At 39.5% G+C, this 19044-nt stretch overlaps 1 protein-coding gene across 5 annotated transcripts in view; it reads left to right on the forward strand.

Moving 5' to 3' along the window:
• The window catches only part of ASTN1 (astrotactin 1), a 441904-nt gene that overhangs the window by 216445 nt on the left and 206415 nt on the right, over positions 1–19044 (forward strand). For all 5 annotated transcript variants that reach the window (XM_020984286.2, XM_020984291.2, XM_020984287.2 and 2 more), the window contains exon 8: positions 12362–12446. In XM_020984286.2, coding sequence (XP_020839945.1) covers positions 12362–12446 — 85 coding nt within the window. The remainder of the gene's footprint in view (positions 1–12361; positions 12447–19044) is intronic.

Here is a 19044-nt window from a genome sequence, read left to right on the forward strand (position 1 = left end):
TTGGGAGTTACATAGGTCACTTGGGCAGGATTCCCAGTTCCTTTCTCTCTAATGAAACATTGTTCTCTTTAGTCTTGATAAGGTAAGATTTCTAGAACCCATGGGTTAAGTAGCATAGGGTGGGCCCAGCCAGGAAAGTTTTGTGTTGTTACCTCTAGGGGTAAGAGTAGAGTTAAATATCTCTGTGTATCCACCATTGTCCCAGGAACACAGGATCAGAGATTTAGGGCTGGAAGGGGGCTTAGAGGTCCTTTAGTCCAACCTTTTCATTTTACAGAGGTGGTGCTAAGGCCTAGAATGGTTGAGTGACCTGTCGATGGTTACACCAAGAGAATGGTGGCGAGGTTAAGATTTGAACCACAGTCCTCTGGCTTCAAACCCAGCACCATGTCCAGTATACCATACTGCTTCTCATTTTCCCCCCATTCACTCAGGTAGATTTGAATGGGAGGGGACCTTCGGGATTGGAGAAGAGTAAATATTATGTTCATTTTCACAAAAGGAAAGAGAATGAATTCTGCCAACTGTAGGCATCTGTATTTGGGAGCACAACTCATTTCTAGATCTAATAGGCTATAAACTGAGGCTATAAGAGCAGAGAAGTTGACTTGGATTAGCTCAGATTAATTTTGTCTAGTGCAATTGCCTTAACTTCCTTTACGTGACTACTTGTGTGACCTTGTGCAAGTCACAACCTCTGGGCTTCAGTTCTCATGTACAAAATGAAGTCATTGGGCTAGATGGCCTCTCGAGTCCCTTCAGTCTCTGCATCTATAATCCTAATAGTTCTCTCCATGTACTTTTCCAACCAGTAACACTGGTCTTCTTGCTATTCCTTGCACATAATTCTCCTCCGCTCCCTTCCATCCATTTTCTCTGGCTGTCCCTCACGCCTCAAATTCTTGCCCTCTTCCTCTCCATCCCCTAGATTCTTTAGCTTCCTTTAAATCTCAACTAAAATTCCATCTTCTTTGAGAAAACTGTCTCAGACCTCCTTAATCTCTGTTTCTTCCTTCTGAGACTCCCCACATTCTTCCTGACTATATCTAGTTTATACATAGTTGTTTTGTTTTTTGTTTGTTTTTTAATATGGTGTCTTCCCCACTAGATTAAGTTGCTTGAGAATTGGGACATCCCTCCCCTCCTCTTTCTTTGGATTGGTAGTGCTTTGCAGAGTACTCAGCACATAGCAAGTGCTTAATTAATTCTAATCAACTGACTGATTGCCTGACTAGGACACTGAAATAATGACTTACTAAATAGTAAGCTTTTATTGAAGTATAATTAATACAGTTTGAAAACGGCCTGCCGACTTCTGGGAGACAGTCAGTCAGTAAGGAAACATTTATGAACAAACATTTATTAAGTACCTACTGTGCACCAGGCAGTTCAGTAAGCTTTGAGGATACAGATGCCAAAAAAAAAAAAGACAGTACCTGCCCTCACAGAGCTTACAATCTAATGGGAAAAGAGGACACACAAAAGAAAGCTGAAAAGGTGGGTTGGAGGAGCAGCCAAGGTAACTGGGCCATGGTCGCATGATAGAGAAGAAATCCAGATGAGTATAGTAAGATGAGAAATGAGAAGGTTGTTCTGGTCTTCCTCCTTAGATGGAGGGATTGGAACTCATGATTCTACCCCCCCCCAATCAGAAGACAGAATACTACCTGACTTGTTAATGTTTCCTTTCTTTGAAACTTTCCTTTCTTTTGACTGTGATTTCTTCCAAAGTTCTAGAACCTATCTTTAATAGATTATTGGGGAACATCTAGACAAGGAAGCAGTCTCCCACTAAAAGCCAGTATGATTTTATGAAGGACAGATCACTCCAGATAAGCCCATTTCCCTTTTGGGTGCTGCTGCTGATGATAATGATGATGCTTAACATGTTGTACATGCCACTGTAAAGTTTGCAAAGCATTTGACAAACATTATATCATTTTATCTTCATGGCAACCCTGGAAGATAGGTGCTATTCTTATTGTCATTTTGCAGATGGGGAACCCGATACTCGAAGCGGTTAAATGAATTGCTCTTGGTCACACAAGTAATAAATGAGATCAGATTCAAACACTTACTAAGTTCTGGTCCAGCACTTTGTTCATTACACTACATAGCTATCTTTTTGAGGATGTTATTTGATTGGCAGGTCAGGATTTATTTAAGTTTTGGCAAAAATTTTGGCAAAGTTTTACTATACTAACTCGCTACATACATATACATATGTGTGAATGTGTGTATGTATGTATGTATATTTTGGAGCACCTTATTTGAAGAAGAACATGACTAAGTTGGAGTTTATCCAGAGGAGAGTTAACAGGATGAGGAAGGGCTTGAGTTCATGCCATATGAGTACTGGCTAAAGCCCACTGAGGATGTTTTACCTGTAAAAGAGAAGACTTAGGGGGAACATGATCTTTGTGTTCAAACGCTTAAGAGACTGTCATGTATAAAAGAGATTAGATTTTTTGTGCTTGTCCCCAGCGAGCAGAATAAGGTACAGTGGGTGTAAGTTTCAGATGGGTAGATTTTGAATCTATGTAAGGAATAACTTGCTAATGATTAGAACTACCAAATATAGAATGGGCAACTATGGCTGATAGTAGGATTCCCTCAGTGGAGATAAATTATATGGGGGGATTTTTGTTTCAGCTGTTGGTTGAGTGAGTTAGCTCGGAGGTCACTTCTGATACTACCATAATTTGATCCTATGAGGGCCTTCCCTAGAAACACAATGTAGGAAAACTAAAGACCTTTGGACACTGTGAAGTATGTATAATTTTGTGAATAGAGAGGTGACAGTGGTTTACTTAATGTTCATACTTTGGGTAGGAAATGGTCATCATCATCATCATCCTAACTAACATCTAGCACTTTAAGGTTTGCAAATGTGTGTGTGTGTGTATGTGTATGTGTGTGTGTGTGTGTGTGTGTGTATTGTGATATATATATATATATACCCATATATACATATATACACACACATATGTGTGTATATATACGTGTGTGTGTGTATATAAAATCTTGATTCTCACAAGTTTGTAACATAGTATTATTGTTATTCCCATTTGAAAGATGAGAACTGAGGATTTAAAAGTTAAGTGACTTGCCCATGGTCATATTACTCGTATGAGGCAGAATTGAGATTTAGTTTTTTCCTGACTTGGAGTTCAATGCTCTAGCCATCTGACCACCTGTGTGACTAGCTCCCTATATGATCACTAAGGAGCTATATACTTTTACCAGTATATCTCTTAGTATTAGGTGAAGACAGAAATGTTTATATTTAATCAATTTCTAATGAACCCATTGTAGAGAATCTTAGCCCCCATGTGGAGTAAAAAGTACAGCATTTAAAACTTCCGTTTGTGGGACTCAGCTTGCTGATTCTCCCACGCCATCAGGAAAATGCCAGACTAAACAGATGGGTTTTTCACCATGCCCAAAAGTCAGTTTGCATGTTCAGTCTTAGAAACCTGGAGGAAAGTACAGTCCCGAAGTAAAGTCCTTCCTCACCAAGTTCCCGGTCCTGCTTGTCTGCTCACCTGTTATCTCTCTCTGACCCCTCTGAATTGATTGTTCTTCCTCTGAAAGGACATCTCTTAGAGGAATTAAATTCCTGTTCCACCTAGGCATTAAAAATCAACCAACACTTGGGAACACTTAGAAGGAAAGAGATAACCATAAGTTGTTAAAGCTATAAGGTGTCATGGACATCATCCAGGCTAAACCTTTCATTTTACAGATGAGAGAACTTAGGCTTAGAGAAACTGGGACTTTCCCAAGGTCATATAGCTGGTAGGTAATAGAACCAACTCTACATCCTCCTCCTGACACCTAATCTGGTCTTTCCATTTCACTCTAAAACCCAGGTAGCACAGTCTTCCTCTTTCTGTGTGGACATGCCAGTTTCCTCATGATGGTCTGTAGTGAGACCCCCTCACATCCACACTTTTTTTTTTCAACAGGTGGAATATTTCCAATGCTTGTTGAATATGAGTTTGGGAAGTCCCTCCCCTACCAATGACGTCGTAGTCTCCTGGCAACTAAAGCATTTCCAACTGGAAAGCCACAGAGAGAATCTAAAAATAAGGACCCAAACCTCAGTAACCGAACTAAGTGGCATTATTACTGTCTATGCTAACAGCTGGGAGAGGTACTATGGAGATTATATACATGTGTACGTATATATGCATGCACATACGCATATGTATATACATGTATGTGTATATGAAAGTCCCTCTGTGCCACTTTCCTCACATGAGATAGATGATGTGATTATCCCACACTCTCATCTCTAAGAAACTCTTCGCCTCCCACATTCCATCACAGATCCCATCCCCACATACTTTTCAAGTGTTGAAATTGGCTGCAAGTCAGTCTATCCTTATTTTTGCAATCTTCCTAGCACTCTTTGGAAATGCCATTGTGGTGGGTCATGTGCTTTCCCAGCCAAGCTGAAGCATGTCTTAAGAATGGATGAACAGCCCTAATGCTGGAGAGGAGCAGTCTCAGAGACTGGGATCTTTCAGCATCTTTCCTTTCTTAGATAGCCCAAGTTTGAGCAAATATTTACTCACCAGTTCCCAAGAACTCTCAGACAGGGAAGTAAAGGGCAGGCTTGTCCTCACACCATGTTACAGCTAGATAGTACTGAGTGTTCTAGGGAGATGAAATGACTTACTGAAGTCATATAGAGAATCATACTATAAGCTCCAAGTTACATAATCCTTTTATACATCTAAAATTTTTGTCTGATAGATTTCTCTGTTCCAGAGGTATCTCAAGCTCAATCTGTCCAAAAGTGCCAGGAAGATCTTGGTTCAACTTCTGCCCTGATATATAATGATTGTGTGACCCTGGGCAAGTCATTTAATTTCTCAGATCTCTAGACCATTCTCTACAGGTTGCAGAAGAGATGCTAGCCTGTATCGGTAAGAGAAGTTGATCCACCAAAGAGCTCCCTATACCAGTGAAATCACAAATCCATTATCTCTCCCTATGCCTTCCACTAATTCTCTTTCTAACTTTGCCCTTTCTGTTTAGGGCCTCCCTACTCAGCTTGAATTCCAAACTCATATTCCTAAATCATAAGTCTGACCATCTCACTTCCCTGCTCAAGGCAAGGCTCCTTACTGGTAGCTCCCCATTGCTTTTAAGATAAGATGCAAACTATTTTTTAATATTCTTTCTCAACATGGCTGTGTTTCCAGGATTATGCTATGTTACTGCTTCTCCCATGTTCTTGCTGCAGCCAAACTGGCCAGCTTCCTATTCCTTGTACATGGCCTTCCATCTTCCAAATGCATGGTTCAGCAGAGACCACCCTTTTTACCTCAAATACTCTTGCTCCTCACCTCTACTTCCTTTCAAGGCTCAACTCTAGTGCTAACTCCTTCAAAAGAACATTCTTATTTCCCTCAGTCATTGGTACCCAATCCTCACCACTTTGATTTTGCTTTATCTGTAGCCTACATTGACTTATCTTTGAATGTGTTCTGTCACTTACAGCAGATTGTAAGCTTCTTGAAGGCAGGGGCTATTTATGTATTCCCAGTGGCTGGAAGACAAGAGGTGCTTAATAAATGCTTGCTAATTGATCGATAGGGCATCTAGGTGGTGCCATAGTGCACCTTCCTTACTGCAAATCTGGCCTCAGACACTTTCTAGCTGTGTGACCCTGGGCAAGTCACTTAACCCTTTTTGCTTCCGTTTCCTCATGTGTAGAATGAGCTGAAGAAGGAAATGGCAAATCACACCAATGTCTTTGCCAAGAAAACCTCAAATAGGTTCAGAAAGAGTCAGACACAACTGAAAAACTAGTAAACAACAACAATAATTGATAGATAAAACTATGTAATGTTAAGTTTCCTCCATGTTGCCCGCTAGCATTTCAGAAGTGAATTTCTGGCATTAGACTGACAATGGAAATGACACTTAATTCAACCAATATTTACTAGTTGCCTACTATGTGCCCCTTGCAAGGGTCTAAGAATATAAAGATAAAAAGTAAAACAACTCTTCACATCAGTTGCTCCACGTGTGTTCTGAATTGGGGAAATAAGGAATTAGGGACAGAGTTTCTGGACTTTCATTTCCTATTGAAATAGAGTTGATAGAGCTTGAAAGTAGCCTGTTGCCTTATGGGTGACATGTCAGTCAATAAATATTTTTAAGAAACATTTTTAAACACCTACTATGTGCTAGGCACTATGGTAAGCACTGAGAATATAAATGAAAAGAAAGAAAGAAAAACAGTTCTTGTCCTCAAGGAGTTTATAATTAAACAGAGCAAGAAGACAGACCAAAAAACACTAAAAAGATGGAATGGGATAGCGGGCAAGGTAACTGGGCTGTGGGGGCATGATAGAGATGAACAAAGAAGTCCAGATGCATATAACCAAATGAGAAGTGAGGATAAATCTGTACTGAGCTCCCTTCTTATGTATGTATGGGTTATTTGTAAATCCAGTTCTTGTTTCATAATCTTCTCTGTCCATTGTCTTTTTGTCTGTCTGTTTCTCCTAGGCTGACATGTTGTACTGTTTCAAAGCTTCTCCATGAGCCCATGGGGGGAGAAAGGAATTAAATAGATGCTAAACCTATGGATACTTTGAGTACAACTCCTTTTAAATGGGCCTCACTGTCATACTAACTGTTTTGATCAAATGCAAATAATATTACATGTTGTGGGTGGCTCTTGAAGGCAAATTAATTGTTTTCATTTGAATGGACCAGGGTTTCTCAGTACCTGAGGCTCACAGCATGTTTCCATCCCATTGCAAAAGCATAGTCCCCAGGTGCAAATTTAAATGTCTCCCAGATTCATAAACCTAGCACCCATTTCTAACAAAGCTTGGCTGAACGGTGACAGGGACTTAGTATTTGAAGGCCAAACCAATTTTAGAACATTCACCTAGGATAATCTTATTTCTTTTCCAGAGTCCCCTTTTCCTTGGTTTCCATTTTAGTTTTTAAAGCAGGTGGAAATTGCATCTCTACTTAGAATATCATTGCCTTTTTTTTCTCAGTCTACTCAATGTTCTACAGTCTACAAATGTTGTAAGTTCCTTATCTGCCATGTGATCAGCTGGGAAGCTTTAGCACATGCTTACACATGGATCCTCTACAACGCCTGGCCAAAACAACCCAATCTCAGTCCAAGAGGAGCGGCCTTTTGGGGAGGAACATGGTTTTCCAGGCCAGTTCAAGCTTGTGCTTCTTAGATCCATCTTTCAGCTCTAGATGGGCTAATTACTTTCATTCTTTTGTAGACTTCCTCCCTAGGTGAGGTGCTTTCTCACATATTTTAAACAATTAAAAGACCACAGGACACAGGGGATTCTTGGCTTGGATCAAAGATTTAGAGCTGGCACGGATATAACAGGTCATTGAGTTCAAACTCCTGATATAACTATTGAGGAAGCTGAGGCACAGAGTCATTAAGGGATTTGCCCAGAGTCACAGCTGATAGAATCTAAAGTAGGATTTGAACACAGGTCTTCTTTACTTCCACGTCCAGTCCACTATCTATTATGCCATATTGCCCCATGAAAGTATAGTCATCAATCAGGGTTCTATTTGTCTTGCTCTGGATTTAGCTGATGAGGAAGAAGGTTATTTCAAGCAGAATTTGATCCAATGGGGAGTTCATATCATTAAGTATGTGGAGACGCAGGTTAAGCTGGTTTCTTTGCTTCCACGTCCACTGTGGAAAAAATGTTAAGGATATTGTACAGTTGGCTAGATACCCAGAGATAACTTGTCATGAGGATCCCAAGGATGTCAAGCATCAATGCCCTGTGTTCCTGGCCTGTACATCTCTTGATGGACTCCTAATCTCTGGCAGTACCAATGCCTGCGACTGCCTCTCACAGTTCAGACTCTACCTACGGTTGGTACTTCTCTGTAGCAGTGACACGTTTCTCCATTGGATTCCTGTGTATATCACCACAGAGTCAGCGCTTCGTGTGCTCACCACCATCTGTCACAGCAGATGCAGAGACTGTAACACTTCGAGCTTCGGAGGGTATCCAACACCCTTGTGGGGCCTTTAAAATTCACAGCTAACAATCAAAGCCTGTGCATGCGCGAAGCCCCTCTCAAAGTCAAGATTTAGCAGTTGGTTGCCATGACAACTTTTCCTCTCGACTTCTGTAAAAGTAGGAGTTGGGTAAACTGGTTTTGAATGGTGGTGGTAGATAATACCAACAACCATACTAACCTCTTCCATCGATGTTGAGTTGTGAATGGAGATTGGTCCCACCTGAGAGGTTGAGCTGAACTGTTCCCAAAGAGGTTACTGCATGTGGAATCAGAAAGACTTGATTTCAAATCTCACTTTAAATGTTTATTAATTGTGTAACCCTCTTCTGTACAACGGGGACAATTTTATCTGTAGAACTTACATTCAAGGGCTTGCCGTGAGGCTCCAGCGAGACAAGAAATGTATATGACTGCAAACCTTAAGTGCTCTGTCAAGGTCAGCTTTTCTCATTATTTTTGTTCTTGTGGACATTCATCTGGACAGAGTTTTAAAATACTTCTCTGTTTCTTGGCCTTTGAAATACCAGTTTGGAGAGAGAAGTTGCGTCTTCTTTGTCTTTGCAGCTTGTCCATAAAGTGCAAATTCTAGACCTGATATGGTGATGATGTGTGTGAAAGCGGGACTTTAAAAGATGTACAAACATGCAACCAGTCCCATTGGGATTATTATCTGTTTTATAGATAGGGAAACTGAGGCTTAGATAGGTGAATTGACTTTGGCCGTGATAATAAAGCTAGTGTTGTAGTAAATATTTGAACTTGGGCCTCCTGACTGCCAATTCCTGGTCTTTCCACTAGTTCATATTGATTAAGGACTTACTTTTTTTTTAATTTTAAAGTGTACATGAATTTCCATCCCCTATTATCCTAATAAGTTTTTTATAATAACTTTTATTCTTACACTGTCTTGATTTCCCTCTGTATCCCCCCTTCTTCAAGAGAACCCTTCTCTATAATAAAGACTTTTTCTTAAAGAAAAAGAGGAAGAAAAGAAATAAGCAATATTCTATATCCGTGGATGATCCTTAACCCCATCCCCACCAAAAATGAGGAGGGATAGGGGATGGGGAGCATTAACAACAAGTATATTAACAACAATAATTATGTTATAATATATCAACATAAATATAATATATGAACAACAACAATAATAATGATGTCAGGCACTAGCTGAGTTCTTATATAGTTGTCTTTGCTTGTCACTGTGGACCTCAGTCCAAAGGAATAACTCCAGGCGTGGAAATCCCCTTCAACAATACAGATTGGCAAATGTGAGAGGGAGTGTGGTATAGTATAATGGGTAGAGAGCTAATCTTGAATTGGAAAGATCTGAGTTCAAATCTTGCCTCTGACATATAATACGTGGACAAATCACCTTCTAGTGCCTTTGGCGACTCTCTCAGTAGGCATCGTATTTATTTCAGTTTTTGTTATAATGACCAGATGTCAAGTGCAGAGTTTACAGAGTTGTTTTATGAGCACTTTCACAATCATTATTGTGTCTGATACTCACAACAATATGCTAGTTATGATACTATCCCAATTTTAAAAATGAAAAAACATACTAAAAATGTTGAATGGCTAATCTAGATCCCAAAACTAGTAGATGGCAGAGCTGAGATTAAGATGCAGGCTCTCTAATTCTGCTACCATCTTTCCTTTATGCCATGCTGCCTCCAAAGCATTGCTATGACACTTCAGCATTCCATAAGGTGCTTAGAGATCTTTAAGCGATCAGACATCCATTCACCTTGGGTGGTTCAGTGGAGATGAATGGCATCTACAATTCATTTACTGTTTCTTGATGTTAAAAAGGAATGCAACCAATATTTCCACATAGAATCATAAGGGCATTGCTCTAAAAGAAACATGGCCACTTGTCAAATATGTTACGATGGCATTTCTTTTTTGCATATGGGTAAGATTAGATCTCCACCAAGCTTCCTTCCAACCCTTGCATTCTGTGAAGTACAGTTTTCTAAGAGGAGGGACACCTTGGAATAATCCATAATTGATTCAATTGCCTGAATCATTTTTTTTTATTTTTCTTTTTAATAAAAGTAAGTGAATTTAGAGCAAAACCTCAACAGGACCCAGGCCTCCTGGGAAACTGAAAGCATGTAAAAGTTCAGAGAATAAAATGTTCTCTCTAGCCAGTATCTTAGCTCCTGTCCTTTTCCTCACTCTGCTTAGAAGGAACATTTGCTGGATTGCTTCGTCCTTTTTCTTTTCCTGAACCAATGAATTAATTGATGATAATAATACCATTTTGGCACCATTTATATATTTAGCCAGGTTCATTTTTTTAGTTTGAATTATAGAATGAAACATGAAACAAAAACACCTGATTCCCTAAGCCTTATAGGGGTGTATTGTACTCCTTTATTCTGTAATTATCAATTCACCATTTGTAGTTTTCACTCCTTGCCATTTAATCTGGAACTTATAGATTTATTCAAGACTAATCTATGACAAAATCATCACTGGTCAATTACTCCAATGCTTCAAAAGATTCCTGATGTGATCCATGTGGGCCATCTTTCTATGTGCTCCATTATAATCTCCTTAGTAAACTACATGGCTTCTTACCCTGTTCTTTCCATAGCTCTTCCACTGAAGGATTATGCAAGCAATGTGCTGGAGACCTTCCTCTGTCTTCTTTTGTTTTAATTTTTTTAATATTTCATAGATATCCATGAAGCCTCTTACGCTGTCTTGATTTCCCTCTCTATCCTCCTTTCTTCAAGAGAACTCTTCCCTATAATAAAGACTTTTTCTTAAAGAAAAAGAGAAAGAAAAGAAACAAGCAATATTCTACACCTGTGGATGATCCTTACCTGCATTCCAACCAAAAAAAGAGGAGAATGTACCTCCACCTTTTCTGGTCCTATGTGTTGTATGCCTTTAAAGTCTCTTCCAAAAATTGTCACACACTCCAAAAAACCCACCTTAACATTCTTTGTCGATTCTTCATAAGCTAGGAACAAATTGCTTAAGAACCCAGATCAGAGGATGTATGATGGGGCTTTTTGAATGAATTTCCAACCCTGTTCTATCAAAACCTATGGGCTAGTTCTTCCATAAAGGGATGAGCCAGACTGAAACCCTGAATATGATGCCATTGTCTTTCCATGTTGTGAGACCACCTTACCTCTTTTGTCCTGATTTCTGTATTTGGAAAGTTGAGCACTCCATGGATTAAGTGGTAACTTGTCTCATCAAACCCATAGTGATATTTGTTTATGTCTTTCTAATTCAGTATTAATTGAACAAGCACGTATTCAGCACTTACTTTGTATAGCTAACTATACTAGGAGCACTGGGAGAGAAACAATTTAGAGACATGTTCTTTATTTCTTGAAGCTTACTATCTGGTAAAATTCTCTCTTCTTTCTCTTTTTTGGGGGTGTTTCCAAAAAATGTATAACTGGTGCATGATGCCTTTGGATGAATGAGCATGTTTATAAACACGAAGTCCTTGACTTCCTTGTACCTTCTTTCTCTTCTAGTTTGCCTCACCAACAAATGAGAGGGTTAAAAAATTGTACTTGAATAAAAAAAAATGTACTTGGAGGGGCAGCTAGGTAGTGCAGTGGACAGAGCACTGGCCCTGGAGTCAGGAGGGCCTGAGTTCAAATCTGGCCTCAGACACTTGACACTTAACTAGCTGGGTGGCCCTGGGCGAGTCACTTAACTCCATTGCCTAGCCAAAAAAAAATGCACTTGGGTGAGCCCAGTACCAGTGGCAATGGTGACGAGTACTATGGAAATTGACCATAAGGAAGCAAGGGTCTTGCAAATCAGTACTCTGACATTACCATGCTGACATGGTGTTTGCACTGAACTTAAAGTGCTCACATATTTCACATGTGAGCATCCTGAAAATAAAGTAATGACATGAAGCTTAGATTGGAGAAAGACAACAGTCAGATGATGAGCCTCGCTTGCCAAGTGTACAAGAATTACCAAACCTCATTTTATAGTTAAGATTGGCTTTCTTGGAGGAAGAAGAAAATAAGGATGGACAGTTGCCTTTAAGTCAATCATTTGTGGTGCAGGCTAGTAATTATTATCTTGTGCTTGAAAGTAGGAGGGATGGGCAAGCACATTTTAGTCACTGTGGCTTTCCTTTCCTTTCACAATGTGACTTTTCTGTCCACCGGGAGATGGGATGTGGTGATGGGATTCACTGGCTCATTCATATTGTTGTTAGGGGCAGACTTTAGTCTGGCCATTTTGTATTAATTTGCACAAAGCCAGAGTGTTAATGAACTCATTCATGTTTCTCTTTCCTCCTCCCTACTCTGCTTCTAAGGGGAATGCCTTTGCTATGAAGGATACATGAAAGATCCAGTACATAAGCATCTCTGTATTCGGAACGAATGGGGCACAAACCAGGGGTAAGTGAAGTAACCGCAAGCCAGCCAAATCCCAAGACCTCCCCCACACCCTCAGATGTGGTATGACATGAGACAACTGCACAGTTAGGAACTGAGCCAAAGCTTGGTTATATTCTGAGCAGCAACTCAGTAAAATGAGAAAAAATGACACTGTGCATTTCCATATTTATCCTGTCTTGGTGACGTTCATATCAACTTTTCTCCATTTACAAGTCAAGAGATGATGTCTCTGACTCGCAGCCATGCAGACTCCAGCTGGGATCTGAAAACCAAGCTGTCCTTCTTCCTCTTTTCCACACTATCACCAACTCTGAGGATTCCACAGACATACTTTAGCCCATGATTTTGTTGGAGGCACACGAGGCTGAGCAGACTCCAGCTTGCCTCTCCAAGGGTGTGATTGGCACCTGGCAATGACAGGAGTAGCAACTTGTTTTTACTAGGGTTGTCAGCAAAGGGTGATTTGTAAAGACATGGGAAGTAAGTAATGTCTGTTGAGTTAGGAGGTATAGTTATTTGGGGTATGTCTGAATGTGTGTGCATGCATGTATATGAATGTGTTGTGTGTGTGTGTGTGTGTGTGTGTGTGTGTGTGAGAGAGAGAGAGAGAGAGAGAGAGAGAGAGAGAGAGAGAGAGAGAAATCCCTGGTTTCAGCTTCATTGTATGTCCTGTTTCTCCCCTTCAGACAATCTTGGGCTGAAATTACATTACTGTCTCTATTCCTTTTGAAAGATATTTTTCAATTTTGCTTTCACTATAGTCCACTTTCCCATCTTGATGTCTGTGTTTTCTACAGTGCCTGGTGCATTGTTGAATCAATAAATGCTAAATAATCATAACAATCAATGGAACAGAGACACCTAGAAAGAAATCAAACCCAAAGGCATGTCGAGGTGATTGATTGGCTGCAAATTAGTTATGGGCTTGCTGCCTGACAAGACGGTAAAAGAAACTGATGTAATTTCCCATGGTAAAGACTGTGGAATCACAGCCCTGAGGTCGAAGATTGGCCTCCTCTATTGGATTCTAGTGAGACCAAACCTAGAATATTGAATATAGTTCAGAGCCCCTCAAAGCAATAAATATGTAGACAAATGGGTAAGAGTTTGGAGAACAGCAATAAAAGTGATTGAAGATCTCAAGGGACTGATTTATGATGAAGGAAGAAAAAGAACTTGACTCTCAGAAGTTGGCCAACTGATGACTAAGTTGGGACGTGACAGATGGATGCAGCTATTTGAAGAGGGCGAACATTCCAGAGAGGGTAATTGTTGAGAACTAAGAGTAGGATGGTCTAAAGTTAGGAAACACAAAACGGGTCAGAATGTTTTCTAACCTGGAAGTAGAATGGGCCTTGTCTGTGCAGCTATGGTAAAGCCTTGCTCCAATTCAATAATGCCAGTGGCTGACGTTTATGTAGCACTCTACAGTTTACAAAGCTTTCCCTTCATTATTGTACTTGAGCCGTAGAATTACCCTGTCAGATGGTTGCTACTGATTCCATTTCACAGAGTAGGAAATTAGAGAAATTAAGCAACCATTTCTAGGTCCAATTGAAATCCTAACTTCTGTATAGGAAGCCTTCTCTAACCTCTCTAAATTCCAAGGTTTATTATTCCCTGTGTATCCCATATATAGCTTCGTGTGTATGTGTGGTGTGTGTGTATATATATGGGAGAGACAATATGCAAACATATATATATATATATGTATATACACAGATGTATACACACATATACATACATACATACATACACATATACATACATACACACACACACACACACATATATATATTTTTTTTTTTGCATGTCCCCCCCATTAGATTATAAGCTGCTTGAAAGCAGGGCCTGTGCTTTACTTCTTTTTGTATCCCTAGATCTTAGCACAGTGCGTGGTATATGGTGGGTACTTAATTGAGATGGTCTTCCTAACCCTAAATGCAGTATTGTTTCCACTATGCTAGGCCACCTCTTTTCAGCTTCACTGCATTTCTACTTTTATCCCTGAACCCACTTGAATTATTCAGACAAATCACACATATTTATGTAGTGCTTCACAAGCTAGAATAAAGCTTTTTATGTCCATTACCTCATTGATCCTCAGAACAACTTTGTGACTTGGCTATTATTATCCTCATTTCACAGATGAGGAAACAGGCAGAGAGAGGTTTGTGACTTGCTGAGGGTCACCCAGCTAGGCAGTATCTGAAGAAGTCTTCCTGACTCCTAGGAGAGAGTTTAGCTCACAGCCCCAAGGAAAAGGCTGTTAAAGTCTGTAAATGCCACCTTAATAATTTTATTACTTCAGGATTGGGGGGAGGGGCAGTGGTGGAAAGACACCAAGCTGGGTGGTGGTCATTCTTTACTGGTGATCTGTTTGCTCTACATTGAACAAAGACTAAGGCTGTTTAAAATTGCTTTCCTTTTTTTTTCTTTTTTCCTTAATTCCATCTGATCCAGCATTTCAATTTGAACCATTAAGTGGATTATCTTCTTTCTGAGTTTCTCAGCTTAATGATAGCTGAGGATGAAGAAATAATATAATTCCAAGTGTTGGAACAATTTTCTAGATCATTTGGATCTAAAACTGTGTTGCTAAGGAAAACAGAAGATACATTTTTTTAAAAAAGCAGATTTTTTTTTTCTTTGACCAGAATCATCTAGACTGACTCACCAAACTGACTGAAGTTAAAAGATATTAGCAATGTCTGGTATTTATAGAGGACTCCGTTGTTTGTAAAATGCTTTAAATTGTAGTTAATCCTTGCAACAACCCTGTACAAATAATTGTTATCCCCACTTGCAGGTAGGGAAAACTGAGAATCAGGGGGGTGAAGTTATTTAATCATGGTAACAAGGCAGTAATCAGACAAGCATCAATTTAGAGGTAGAAGGATCTGAGCTTTAAAAGTCATCTGGTTCAACTCTCATTTTAGATCTAGAAAATATCTTATTTTTTATATATAGCAAGAGACAATCCCTGCCCTCAAGGAGATTACAGTCTAATTGGGAAGACAGCATGCAAACAAATAAATACAAAGCAAGCTATATACAGGATAAAAAGGAAATAATTAAAAGATGGAAAACACTGGAATGGGGATCCCAAGACCCAGAGAGGCTAAGACCTTTACCCAAATTCACACAGAAAGCAAATAGTAGAGACAGGATTTGAACCCAAGTTATCTGTTTGTTTGTTTTTTCATAGCCCTTGCCACTTAGTCTGTCTTCAGAGAAAAAGCATGTTGGGATGAGCCTAATTTGGCTTGGTAATTATTCAAACACTCTTCATTTTTCCTTGCTGATATATGGACAGTCCTAAGATTGAGCCCAGTGCCTCAAGGGATAGGGTAGAGGACCTAGAGTTGGTGTCATCTCAAATGAGCCAGGGTAAAGCACTGAGTTACAACCTGGCAGGAACATTAGCCCCAGGAAACAGACAAGAAGACCTAATCTGTCATTTCCATCTCTAATTTCCATGATTCTCTGATCATCACTGCTTATGAGGTCTCATTTTGGACGCTAATAAAATAATGGAATGACTGCTAAGAGAAGGGAAAAAAAACGTAATTCCCATGAGGATAATGGAAGTAGGAGAGATAAGCTTCATGAGTCTCTGTGAAAAAAAAATCATAATAAATGTTCCAGACAAAGTTGACTACAGTTTTCCCTCATAACATGACAAGATGAACAAAAAGGGGAGGGAGCAATGCATCTTCATGTAATTCAGGGATCATCTGCCCTGTTTCTTTAAGCGGATCTCAAGAAATTGATTGAAATTTGTCTGAATGTGAAGTCTGTCAACTGAATTGAAAACAGGCTGATTGCCAGCTAATGATCTATATTGGGGCATTATGGGAAATCAATGTTAGGTCTGGTTTTTCCCAAACATCTTATTTAATGAGTTAGGAGGTGGGGGGGAAAGAACCTCATGTTTGCCTTTCTTCTGCAGTGAACTTGTAAATGCCAAAGAAACAAAATGTTCTTTCAAATGATACTAGCTCCTAACATCTCAGAAGAGAAGGTCAGGGATTGAGAGTGGTAAGGGACCTCACAAGTAAGTTAGTGCAACACCCACCCACCCATTTGTAGATAAGAAAATGGAGGTCCAGAAAAGTTAAGCAGCATGTTGACGGTCACATGGCTAAGCAAGTGGCAGAATTGAAATTCAACAATGACCATAAGAACTTGTGTATATAGAGAGCTTTAGGAGGAAGGGAATAAGAACTTATAAAGCACCTACTTATGTACCAGACACTGTTCTAAGTGCTTTATAAACATTATGTCATTTAATCTTCAACACAATCCTATGAGGTGCTTTCATTTCCCCCATTTTACAGAAGAGGAAACTGAAGCAGACAAAGGTTGAGTGACTTGCTTAGGGTCATACAATAAGTATCTGAGGTTGGGTTTGAATTTAGATCTTCCTGACTCCAGACCCAGCGCTCTGTCCATTGCATCATGTAGCTTTAAGGTTTGCAAAGCACTTCATTTGATCAGCAAAACAAGTCTATGAGATAGGTCCTATTATAATCACCATTTTACAGATGAGGACGCTGTTGTTGGAGGGTTAGTGATTTGCAGAGAAACACACTACTAATGAGTATTTGAGGCAGTATTTAAAGTTGGGTCTTCCTGACTCCAAGTCTAGGGCTCTCTCTTTTGTACCACCTTGCTCCCCAATTCAAACCCAGGTCGTCTGATGCCACATCCAGCCCCATTTCTGCTGTGTCACTCTGACTTCTTAAGTCAGCAAAAGTTAACCACAGTTACATGAAAGTCTGCTTTGGAAAATCTGAGTTATTATGTCTGGATCAAAACAGTCATAAACTTCAGAGAGTTCCAGTGGGGAAGAACACTGATTAAGAGCCATAGCAGTGCAAAGAGTTCTAGATGGATTCTACCTTGTGAAGTTCAGAAAGGAGGGGGCTACGAAACACAGTGGTGACAAAGCAATAGTCTTTGGCCATTCCTTCACCCTCTCCAAAGTTTTTTCTAGGTTTATAGGAGCACAGATTGGAACTGGGAGGAACCCCAGAGACCTTCCTTTAGGTCCAGACAGCTGGTCCACAAGAGCTGTTTGGGGCAATTAATTAATTTTGGTGCAAAAAGTAACACAACAGCATTTCAGTTGCTTTCTTTAAGTCTCCATCCATATTATTTCTTCATCCATACATCCTCATTTATTTTCCCTCTTATGTTGTCATGGTTGATGCATGTTCTTCTTTTTCTTTGCATTATTTCATAAACTTCTTTCTAGAATACTTTATTATTGTTCATATTTGTTGGCTTTAATGAACATACTACATTTTTTTTAGCCATCACCATGTTGTTGGTCATTTAGACTTCTTCAGAATTATTGCAACTACCTACAAAGCTGTAATGAAAATCTTTGAACAGAAAGCATGGCCATTTTTCTTGATAATCCAGCATTATTATTGTTATTAGAAGAAATTAGGATGTTTAGAGATATATTCCTATCCTTGGTTGCTATCAAAGAGATTAACAATGCCTTTTGGGAGGTACTCTCCATGATCCTATGGTTGGAAGGGATCTTAGACTAGATGAGCCGTTGGTCCAATGTGGTGTGGCAATTATTGTTTTACTAGCTTACACTGATAGCCTTTAACCCTGAGCACTACAGATCTGCCTGTCATTAATATCACATTTTTGAGATGAAATGACTAGGAGAAATTTAAATCTCCCCAAGAAGAGAAATGGGGATGAATATGGTAAGATATAAAGGAAGAAAGAGGTATTGGATTACATGAAAACATCAGGGTATGAAGGAAAGGCTGTTAGGTGTTTCAGTGGATAGAGCACTAGGCTTGCAATCAGGAAGACTCATCTTCATGAGTTCAAATCCGGCATCAGACAATTACTCACTGTGTGACCCTGGACAAGTCACTTAACCCTGTTTGCCCCAGTTTCCTCATCTGTAAAATGAGCTGCAGTATGAAATGGCAAACCACTCCAATATCTTTGCCAAGAAAACCCCAAATGGGATCACAAAGAATCAGACATGACTGAAACAACAGAATAAGAAAAAATGGAGGCAGGAATGGAGAGGGTTATATACCACATCTCTTCAGATCATTTGGGACATTGGGACATTATCAGGCTATAATTTTTCATTGTAGTTGCTGTCAAATAAAAAATGTACCCATGGGCCTGAGATATGTGTAAAATCAAGATCAGAATCCATTCAGGTCAATCAATCAATCAATAAACAAGCACTTATTAAGTGTTTTCTGTATACTAAGAAATTTCCTAAGTGCTGGAGTTAGAAACACAAAAAAGGAAGCAAATCTCTGACCTGAAGTTATATTCTGTTGGGGGAAACAACATGTTTCTTTCTTTCTTTCTTTCTTTTTTTTTTGGTGGGGCATTTGGGGTAAAGTGACTTGCCCAGAGTCACACAGCTAGTACGTGTTATGTGTCTGAGGTCAGATTTGAACTCAGGTTGTCCTGACTCTAAGGCAGGTGCTCTATCCACTGCACCACCTAGCTGCCTTGAAACAACATGCTTCTTATGCATGAAAGTATATACAATATAAATTTGGGTAAATAATAGTCTTTTTTTTTATTATGAAACTAC

Source organism: Phascolarctos cinereus, unplaced genomic scaffold (assembly GCF_003287225.1).
Source record: "Phascolarctos cinereus isolate Bilbo 61053 unplaced genomic scaffold, phaCin_HiC Scaffold_5;HRSCAF=322, whole genome shotgun sequence".
Taxonomy (NCBI): Eukaryota; Metazoa; Chordata; class Mammalia; order Diprotodontia; family Phascolarctidae; genus Phascolarctos; species Phascolarctos cinereus.